Raw genomic sequence first — 10,938 nt, forward strand, 5'->3', positions numbered from 1 at the left:
TGAGCCTAGAGCATGCCACTGCACTCCAGCCTGGGCAACAGAGTGAGCCTCCATCTCAAAAAAAAAAAGTTACTTCAACTTACAACTATTAAATGGTAGTCTCAAAATTATTGCATCAATTTAAGATTCATAGTGGTTTAAGAGCATATATGCTCATCCAAGGTGAGGTAAATGGTTCTCTTGCTTTACGAGCTACCTTTAGACTTACCCTCACAGCCCAATCTGGTGCAAGATTTGGGGGGGGTTAAATAAGGGTGAATCAGGAGGCTTTTTACCTATTTCTGGTACTCTGACCTGACATCACTAGTTCAAAGAACTAAAAACTTAGGTTATTTCCAGGACAGAGCTAAGAAGGCCAGAGTCTGAAGTAGCAGCTGTTTTTGAAACAAATAGATCAGTTCCTGGCTTTGGGGGTTAGTGATTAGATCAACAAATATTTTCCTTTCTGCATTTTCTTTTCCTTTCTGCTTTTCCTTCCTTTAATTTTCTTGCCCTAAAATTTTTTGTGAGAAAAAAACCTGTTAGGATCTTCTCTCTGCCTCACATTTTAGGTGTTATAAAAGAAATTGATTATGCAGGAGGCTTAGATGAGAGCATCGCTTGAGCCTAGGGGTTTGAATCCAGCCTGGACAACATAGCAAGACCCTATCTGTTGTTTTTTTTGAAACGGAGTCTCTCTTTGTCACCCAGGCTGGAGTGCAGTGGTGTGATCTCAGCTCACTGCAAGCTCTGCCTCTCGGGTTCATGCCATTCTCCTGCCTCAGCCTCCCGAATAGCTGGGACTATAGGCGCCTGCCACCATGCCTGGCTAATTTTTTATATTTTTAGTAGAGACAGGGTTTCACCATGTTAGCCAGGATGGTCTCGATCTCCTTACCTCGTGATCCACCCGCCTCCCAAAGTGCTGGGACTACAGGCGTGAGCCACCGCGCCCGGCCGACCCTATCTCTTAAAGAAAGAAAGTGATTAGGAAACACTGGCTTTTTTTGGTTTTTTTTGTGTGTAATAATATAATGAAGGCAATTTTCCTATCAGAGCAAATTGCCAGATTTAAAAAATTCCAGTTTTACTCTTAAATTTCTATAAAACCACAAGATGTTTTAGTATTTCAATAACTTGTAAGAAATTCTTCAAAATTGAATTTTCAAAATCATTACTAAATAACTAAATCTATTATATATACTTTATGTGACAAAAATATATATAGTTTGTGTGACAAAGTGAAATATAGAGTTGATGAAAAATACTATATTTTATCTGGTGTATTTGTATCCTAATTATTTAGATTAATATTGGTTAGTAAAGTTCTTTCCCCTCTAAGTTCTATTTCAAGCTTAAAAATGTCCTATTTAGTGAGACTGAGAAACAGTTTTGAAATTCTACCCCCGACACATGTACTCACAATTCCAGTTAATTGCATTCTTGAGAATTACTTTGTGTGACAAACACAACTTAGTGAATATTTATTTTGAAATTTTATTAAAGTAATGACAAAGCAAAATTTAACACAGAAGTATATATACACAGGTTATATTAAACAATGTTTTAACTCTCAAATAGAAAAACATACACATCTATTACAGGAATCACAAAACTTATATCCATAAGGAAACTTTAAACTCCAGAGGTAAAAAAAAAAATAAAAATCTCCAGTTTCCCCCATGAGAATCAAAACTGCAATTAAAAAAAAAAAATGCAAATTTTAATTTTATACTTTAATGCCTTTAGTTTTAAGACAACAGTTAACAGAATCAATTTTAGATACAGGCATTTTTTAACCTTAATATTTAAAAGTCCAAAATTATATAGAATTAATCCAAATCATATAGCAAAGAATTCTGAAAATTGAATGCACAATTGGTCACATGATCTTTAATGACCTGTACACTACCATCCTGCATATTGGTTTCTTTTATGCTGTCAAATCCAGGTATATTGTGAACTGTAGTTTTGTTCAGTAATGAAGATAGGTGATCTCCATCTGTTTCTTTCTCTTCAGTTATTATTGACTCGTTCAAGTTATCTTTTTCCTCATTTGAGCAAGTAGCACTTTTTTCTTTTATAAATTCAGATTGCATTTTTGACTCAGGTTGCTGAGATTTTCCAAGTATCATTTGAGAAACATCAAGAGACTCTTGTTGAAAGCATGTAACTGAACCAAAGCTATCTATTTGTAGTGCTTTAACTGCTATAGATGAATCAGAATCAGTTGTAGAGGTGTTAAAATGTTCTATATATTCCTTTTCAGTTAGACGACTTTCTTCGTTTACTCTTTCTTCCTTTCCTTGTAGCTGATCAGAGTTACCACATTCTTGCAACTGTGTCAAGAGAAACAACCAATTAATAATTATTTGAAATAATATAAAATTAAATTGTACTACCTCCTGGCCTCAAATGATCCACCTCCTTAGCCTCCCAAAGTGCTGGGATTACAGGCATGAACCACCACAACTGGTTTGCTGCCAGTCTTTTTTTTTTTTTGAGATTGAGTCTGGCTCTGTCGCCCAGGCTGGAGTGCAGTGGTACAATCTTGGCTCACTGCAACCTTTGCCTCCCAGATTCAAGCGATTCTCCTGCTTCAGCCTCCAAAGTAGCTGGGATTACAGGCGCCCGCGACCACACCCAGCTAATTTTTATATTTTTAGTACAGACGGGGTTTCACAATGTTGGCGAGGCTGGTCTCAAACTCCTGACCTCAGGTGATCCGCACACCTTGGCCTCCCAAAGTGCTGGGATTACAGTTGTGAACTACTGCACCCAGCCTACTGCCAGTCATTTTTTAACAATGTAAGCCTGGCATTGATATCCTGATTATATCCTTTCACAACAATAATCCATACTTTTCAACATGGTCTACAAAACTATTTAACAGTTATTCTTATAAGCACATTGTTGAATTTCTTGAATTTTCTTGAACTCCTCTAATTTTTCGGAGCTGCCCTTCTAATACATATGTCTGCCGATTGTGGTAGTTACTAAATTATTTGCATCTTCACTACTGAAGACTATAAAAATGACCAAAATTAAGATTGAATTAGAAAGAATGTTACGACATAGTTCCCATGGTTTGAGAGTCAAAAAAGATTGTATGTCCCTGGACTAGTACTCAAACTTCCTAAGTGTTATTCTCTCTTTGTTCCTCATTGTAGGGTTATTTTGGGATTAAATGAGATGACGTGAAAATGAACAGCAAAGTGTGTAGCACATAATAAATACACAGACAAAAGGCTTTCCTTGGTCGGGCGCAGTGGCTCATGCCTGTAATCTCAGCACTTTGGGAGGCCGAGGCGGGCGGATCATGAGGTCAGGAGATCGAGGCCATCCTGGCTAACACGGTGACACCCAATCTCTACTAAAAATACAAAAAATTAGCCGGCCATGGTGGCACGCTCCTGTAGTCCCAGCTACTCAGGAGGCTGAGGCAGGAGAATCTCTTGAACCCAAGAGGCAGAGATTGCAGTGAGCCGAGATCACGCTACTGCACTTCAGCCTGGGTGACAGAGCGAGACTCTATCTCAAAAAAAAAAAAAAAAGACTTTTCTTCTCTTAACATCACTCTGCTCCACCATTATGTTCATTTTGTTTAAAGTTATGACATTAGAAATGAATAATTTGTTAGGTTTTAACTCTGTGCTTCATTACTCCTTTATAGAGCCCACCAACTTCCTTACCTTTGCATTAATTTCAATCTTATTATCAGTAACTTGAAGAACTTCAATTAATGGTGGGGTTAAGGACATACACTGTTTGAATGGAGAGCTCAGGACCTCTTCAAGAAACTCATTAACATTTTCTTCATTGACAAATAACCTTTCCTAAAATAAAAAGGGAAAAAATATTCTGCCTTATAAGTCACACTTGACACAGTTGTATCTCAAAGCAGCTCACAAAATTTCTCACATTGTTCAGGGGTATATTTTTTAAAATGTTTATTTTAATGTTATTCCTATGAGCTGTCTTGGAAAAATTTAAGTTTGGTATTATACAGAGCAGTAAGAGTTGTACTGAGGACAAACATAAATGTATAGGAAAAGAACCTAAAAGAAAGAGGTCTTGGTACTTTGTCTATTAAATCTGACCTTTTAGTATTTCTTTTCTTTCTTTTTTTGTTTGTTTTGTTTTGTTAAGATATAGTCTCACTCTGTTGCCTATGCTGGAGTGCAGTGGTGCAATCTCGGCTCACCGCAACCTCCGCCTCCCAAGTTCAAGCAATTCTCCTGCCCCAGACTACCAAGTAGCTAGGATTAGAGGCAACCGCCAACACGCCGGGATAATTTTTGTGTCTTTGGTAGAGACGGGGTTTTACCATGTTGGCCAGGCTGGTCTTGAACTCCTGACCTCAAGCTATCCACCTGCCCTGGCCTCCCAAAGGGCTGGGATTACAGGTGTGAGCCACTGCACCTGGCCTCTTTTAGTATTTCATAAGAATAACATCATCTCTAGGGCTATAAATGGGATCCCAGATACAAAATATAATTCAGCTTTAAAACATTTCCTAATGAGGTGGCTAAGAAATATACATGAAAGGATCTATTCCAATTTTGTGTGACCAGTTTGCCTTATAGTTCTTGGGCAGGTAAGAGCTAATTACAGTATTTTATTTAAAAGAAGTGGTGTGTTTTTTTGTTTATGTTTGTTTTTGAGACAGAGTCTTGCTCTGTCACCCAGGCTGGAGTGCAGTGGCATAATCACGGCTCATTGCAGCAGCCTTGACCTTCTAGGCTCAAGTGATCCTCCCCCACCTCAGCCTCCAGAGTAGCTGGGACCACAGAACATGCCACCATTCTCAGCTAATTTTTGTATTTTTTTGGAGAGACAGGGTTTTGCCATGTTGCCCAGGCTGGCCTCAAACTTCTGGACTCAAGTGATCCACCTGCTTTGGCCTCCCGAAGTGGTGGGATTACAGGCATGAGCCACAACCACACCCAGCCCTTTTTTTTCCCCCCTTGAGACAGGGTCTCGATTTGTTGCCCAGGCTGGAATGCAGTGGCACTCATAGCTTCCTGCAGCCTTGACCTCCCTGGCTCAAGCAATCCTCCCACCTGTGCCCCCAAGTACCTAGGTACCTGGGACTACAGGTGCATGCCATAATGCCCAACTAATTTTTACATTTTTTGGGCCAGGTGTGGCAGCTCACACCTGTAATTCCAGCACTTTGGGAGGCCAAGGCGGGTGGATCACTTGAGGTCAGGAATTCAAGACCAGCCTGGCCAACATAGTGAAACCCTGTCTCTACTATGACTGTGATCACTTGAACCTGTGAGGCAGAGACTGCAGTGAGTCCAGCCTGGGTGACAGAGTGAGGCTCTGTCTCAAAAGAAAAGAAAATTTTTTTTAAAGTTTTTTGTAGAGACAGGTCTCACTTTGTTGCCCAGGCTGCTCTCCAACTCCTGGATTCAAGCTGTCCTCCCACCTTGGCCTCCCAAAGTGCTAGGATTACGGGTGTGAGCCACTACACCCAGTCAAGAAGTGTATTGTATTTTTAAGCACTGGGATACTCCAGTGTGACATTAGCAAACTGTATAGTTATTAAAAGAATGAAGTAGAGCGCATATATTCAGGGCATTTTGAATCTACGCTCCAGAGAAAAGGTAAATTATGAAAAAAAATAGGTTGGGCACAGTGGCTCATGCCTATAATTCCAGCACTTTAGGAAGCCAAGGCGGGTGGATTGTTTGAGCCAGAAGTTCGAGACCAGCCTGGGCAACATGGCAAAACCCAGCTCTACAAAAAATACAAAAATTAGCCAGGCGTGGTGGCATGCACCTGTGGTCCTAGCTACTCCAGAGGCTAAGCTGGGAGGATGGCTTGAGTCTGGGAGGTTGAGGCTGCAGTGAGCCATGATCGCACCACTGCACTCCAGCCTAGATGAGACAGACTGAGACCCTGTCTCCAAAAATAAATAAATAAAGAATGAGATAGATTTCGAGATGCTGACACGAAAAGATTTCCAAATTATTACTAGGAAATGCAAAAATCACTCTTTTACCTGAATTCCAAACACAAAGCAGTTTGTTCACGTCAAGTGAATACAGGTATATAGTTAGGGTGTGGGGAGAATAACCATATTTTAAATTACTTAATTTATAAAAGCAGTTCATTGTTGCCCCAAATAAAAATGTTTTCCTCTGTACTTTTATATAAGCAAATTTTGTAATTACAAAATAAACACAGCTCATTGTTTGGTCCAAATAGGTAGAAAATATCAGAAAGAAACAAGTTTCAAGTTATCTTCTATTGGGAACATATATTCAGGGCCACTTGAATATGTGTCTCCCGGGTTGCAGTCCTCTATTTTGGCCCAAATAAACTCTCTGTACACACACACACACACTCCTTTTTTTCTTTGAGACGGAGTCTTCCTCTGTCACCAGACTGGAGTACTATGGCGCCATCTCGGCTCACTGCAACCTCCACTTCCCGGGTTCAACAAATTCTCCTGCCTCAGCCTCCCAAGTAGCTGGGACTACAGGTGCGCATCACCACACCCGGCTAATTTTTGTATTTTTAGTAGAGACGGGGTTTCACCATGTTGGCCAGGATGGTCTCAATCTCCTGACCTCGTGATCTGCCTGCCTCAGCCTTCCAAAGTGCCGGGATTACAGGCATGAGCCACCACGCCTGGCTGTATATTTTTCTTCCATTAAACAGTATTTAAAATCGTGAAAACCTACCAAAACAAAAGTGAACCTTGAGAATAGAAAGATTTTAGAGTAATTGGCCTTGCTGTTATTTGAAGATCCAGAATAACACTGTTACAGAAACATCCCCATCAAAAGCATTTCTAAGGTTCATGCCTCTAGAAAAAGACATCATCTTTGACTCATTGCAAATAATACACCAAATATTTTAATTTTTAGTTAACCCAAGGAATATATAACAGAAATGGTTATGAATAAAATACAGAAGATTTGCGGCGGGCGCGGTGGCTCACGCCTGTAATCCCAGCACTTTGGGAGGCTGAGGCGGGTGGATCACGAGATCAGGAGATGAAGACCATCCTGGCTAACACGGTGAAACCCCCTCTCTACTAAAAATACAAAAAAATTAGCCGGACGTGGTGGCGAGCACTTGTAATCCTAGCTACTTGGGAGGCTGAGGCAGGAGAATCCTTTGAACCCAGGAGGCGAAGGTTGCAGTGAGCCGAGATCGCGCCACTGCACTCCAGCCTGGGCGGCAGAGCGAGACTCCGTCTCAACAATAACAACAAAATAAATAAAATAACCTCTTCCCAGAAGAGGTGCAGTTAACGTATGTACTGTTAGGTTCAACAAATATTTATCACACTTTGTTAAATGCTAGTCATTGTGCTAAATATTAGTAGGGACCTAAGCATGATTACGAGATGCAAAGTGACATAATCTCAATTTAATATAGCGCCAACCCAAGGACAATCCCGCCAAAATCTTAGACTAAAATTAAGCAGCACCATATGGCCCAAAGGGCATTTGAACATAATAACTGTGTGAGTAACTGGACAAGTAACTGGCTGAGTTACTTTTCCTCTCTGGAAGTAAATTATTCTTCTTCTCTACTTTCTAAGCTCGGAAAAAATGATTTACTAACTTCAAATGCCCATTATAGAGTGCTTTTTAAACTTCTTTGTGTTACAAACCCCTTTTAAGAATATAACTAAAATTATAGCCCTTCTCCCCGGAAGAGATCACTCCCTACTTTTTGCATACAATTCCAGAGGTCTACGGCTCCCTGAAAATTCATTTAAGGTCTCCTTCCGAGGCAATGGACCTCAGGAAACAACGCATTCGAGGTAACTTTGAAGATCTGAAACCCATCCACCAGACGCGATGCATGTTGTTGTTGGTTTTTTTTTCAAAATACGCTTAACAAGCACTGACATCTTTCATCATGTGCATCAGTGCAAGTCATTACAAGAAAAGTTATAATGGAAAATGCTTTGTTTAGGATAAACTGAAAAGGTGCCCGTAATGGCAGTTTTTTTTTGTTGTTGTTGTTTGTTTTTGAGATGGGAGTCTCGCTCTGTCGCCCAGACTGTTCTGCAGTGGCACGATCTCGGCTCACTGCAACCTCCGCTTCCCGGGTTCAAGCGATTCTCCTGCCTCAGCCTCCCAAGTAGCTAGGACTACAGGCGCCCGCTACCATGCCCTGCTAATTTTGTATTTTTAGTAGAGACGGGATTTCATCATATTGGCCAGGCTGGTCCAGAACTCCTGACCTCGTGATCCGCCCGCCTAGGCCTCCCAAAATGCTGGGATTACAGGCGTGAGCCACCGCGCCCGGCCCGTAATAGCAAATTTTTTAAGTGAGATGGGATATTTCAAATATGAGGACTCTGGAAAGAACTGTTACCTCCAAAGAATCGTTGTTTACACCATAATACCACTCTCTCCAATGTCCATGGCTCTCTGGAGATTTTGCCAGTTCTATCACTGCATTGTTTGAAGAAATGCTAATCACAGGTTCTGTGGTACTCAATTTATTCTCTGGAGCAAATTGCAAAAAGAAGGAATAAACTAAGTCTTGTGTGGAGAAGCGTAATTTGTACCAGAGGGGATTCAAATCTCCTTGAAGACTTTGCGGCTGGATCCGAGGCACCTGAATGAGCAGAGTCAAGGTCTCTTTGTCCTGATTACACAGTAACGGAGGACACAAAGGCTCCCCGCTCTTGGTCCCGGGACCACCCATGGCGCGGGCTGAGGGCTCGCAGCGCTTGCCCTCCGACTCTGCGCGCGTCTCCACACCGGTATCTCCGCGCGCACTCTCTCTTCCCGCATAAGACTCCCAGGCAAGGCCCCGGCAGGACGTACAAAGGGAGCCTCCGCCAGCAGGTGAGTTCTCTCCTCCGGGAGATGGTTCCTCCACGCTGCCCGGCGGCGACCCCGCGTGCGTGCTCAAGTCCTGCTCCCCCGGCTTGGGGACACGCTCCTCTCCAGCGCCGGCCGGCGGGGACGCCACTTTGGGGTCGCCCACGGTGGTGACCCCAGAGCTCGCAGCCCCAGCCACGCAGGTATCGCGGCCTCCGTCCTCGGCGCGACTCCCCGCGGGTCCCGCCTCCCCCTCGTGAACGGAAGCGCAGGCCTGGCCGTCAGTTCCGGACGGGTCCAAGGACTCTTCCGGCGTGGCGGCGGCGACTGCGCCGGCAACGGCGGGATCCCGGCGCGCGGCCGGTAGTACCACTGGCAGCGTAACCACTAGCTGTCGCCGGGCCTTGTTGAATTGTGCCTTGCCGCGGCCGTCGTCCACTGGGTACGGGAGCGATAGCCGCAGCCGGTAGTCGGGTTTCCTTGAGTCGAGGCACAGCAGCTTTCCCGTCACCTCCAGCGCCGCCTGCGCGGCCGAGCGCAACAGCGGCAGTTCGATGGTGACCACCAGCTCATGGGGTACGGGGCTCGGGGCTGAGTCCCGGGAGCAGCGGTAATCCTGGAGGTCCACGTGGTGGCGCTGCACCACGCTGTAGCGGGGCTCAGTGGGGGCGGGCTGCAAGGCCGCTTCCGGAGGGGAGGGCGCCCGGGGCCCGGGGGTTGCAGAGTTCCGGGAGGTTGCCGGGTACTGGTAGGGGTAGGGGAAGTCCGGGAGAGGACCCTTCGGCTCCCCCTCAGGCCTGGCCAGGATGACCCCGGGCAGGGGTGTGCGCAGCACCGCAGCCTCGGGGGTCCCCTTATACTTGGCTTTCAGGGTCTTGGCATTCCTGCGGTCCAGCTTCACGCCGAACTGCTTCTCGACTGCCTCCAGGGCCGTAGCGTCCAGCATCTGGCGGAAGCCCTCGTGCCGCCGGGCCAGCGCTAGCGCGTCTGGATGGAAGACCACGTCGTAGACCATGTATCGGCTGCTGTTGCGCCCCGCGTACTCACGGCCTGGCGCCAAGCTGTAGGGCAGGGACCAGTGACTGCCAGGAGCTGCGCCCCGGTCGTCATCGGAGCCGGGTCGGCTGCTGGGCGCGCCCACCAGCGCATTGCTGCAGACGTTCACGAAGCAGCGCCGTGTCCCGTCCAGGCTGGTGCGCAGCACGTGCCCCGGCTCCGGATGCACGAACCGCACCTCCACCCCGCGCTCACGCTCTAGCGCGGTGATCTCCGCCTCGTAGCGCCGCCGGTTCTCCGGGTTGGTGAGCTCCTCGGCGTACTGGGAGAACATTCGCCGGAACTTCGGGTCCTGGAAGGCGGAGGTGAGCCGCTGGACCTCCTCTCCACTCAGGTCTAAGTCCTCCAGCGACGAGGAGGCCTCCGCTTTGGCCATACTGCCCTGTGGCTTCTCGCCCTCTGGCCAAGGGGGATCAATCTGAGACTGGCTTGGGGGATCCGCCTCAGAGTCTCTGGGCAGCCGAGAGTGACGCGGTGGAGATCGGTAACGGCTGGAAAATTGAGCCTTGAGCAGCGCGTGCTTGTTGCCATAGTGACACCACTAACATTCGGGAGGAGGGGTAGAAATCTTGGTGGAATAGGCTGGGCGCGTGGTTCAGGCCTGTAATCCCAGCACTTTGGGAGGCCGAGGTGGGCGGATCACGAAGTCAGGAGATTGAGACCATCCTGGCTAAAACGGTGAAACCCCGTCTCTACTAAAAATACAAAAAAATTAGCCGGGCTAGGGGGCGCCTGTAGTCCCAGCTACGTGGGAGACTGAGGCAGGAGAATAGCGTGAACCCGGGAGGCGGAGCTCTTGCAGTGAGCCGAGATCGCGCCACTGCACTCCAGCCTGGGCGACAGAGCGAGACTCCGTCTCAAAAAAAAAAAAGAAATAATGGTGGAATAGTGGAAATGCCAGAAATAGCCCTCTTAGATTCTTCAAACTAACTCACCAATGTACTTTCTCTGTTTTATAGATTCCTGTGCCATAGTGCAGTTACTTACTTCTGCAGAATAACTATTGTAGTAACTGTCATAATTTCCAGCATTATGTGCATTATCCCATTCATTGCTCACACCACTAAAAGATAAAAACCTCATCCCCCTTTCACAAACA

General features: G+C 45.6%; 1 protein-coding gene across 2 annotated transcripts; it reads right to left on the minus strand.

The window, feature by feature from the left end:
• Positions 1–1,452: 1,452 nt before the first annotated feature.
• On the minus strand, positions 1,453–10,473 carry DNAAF2 (dynein axonemal assembly factor 2). 2 transcript variants are annotated; one of them, XM_025391570.1, is made up of 3 exons: positions 8,329–10,473; positions 3,672–3,815; positions 1,453–2,318 (listed from the first exon to the last, which is right to left on the minus strand). In XM_025391570.1, exons 1-3 carry the CDS (start codon positions 10,213–10,215, stop codon positions 1,812–1,814), a joined length of 2,538 nt encoding a protein of 845 aa, XP_025247355.1. In that variant the 5' UTR covers positions 10,216–10,473; the 3' UTR covers positions 1,453–1,811. The 2 variants fall into 2 exon arrangements, with proteins under 2 accessions (XP_025247355.1, XP_025247356.1); XM_025391571.1 differs by lacking the exon at positions 3,672–3,815.
• Between the last annotated feature and the right edge of the window lie 465 nt (positions 10,474–10,938).

The sequence above is a fragment of the Theropithecus gelada genome, chromosome 7b, assembly GCF_003255815.1.
Source record: "Theropithecus gelada isolate Dixy chromosome 7b, Tgel_1.0, whole genome shotgun sequence".
Classification (NCBI taxonomy): domain Eukaryota; kingdom Metazoa; phylum Chordata; class Mammalia; order Primates; family Cercopithecidae; genus Theropithecus; species Theropithecus gelada.

Bases quoted from the DNA above. Each gene is read 5' to 3' on its own strand.
- DNAAF2 (XM_025391570.1), bottom strand. From the start codon at position 10,215: ATGGCCAAAGCGGAGGCCTCCTCGTCGCTGGAGGACTTAGACCTGAGT. The intron at 3,816-8,328 runs GTAACAGTTCTT...TTTTTATTTTAG, and splicing joins TAAACAACGATTCTTTGGAG to GAAAGGTTATTTGTCAATGA. The intron at 2,319-3,671 runs GTAAGGAAGTTG...CTCTTGACACAG, and splicing joins AGATTGAAATTAATGCAAAG to TTGCAAGAATGTGGTAACTC.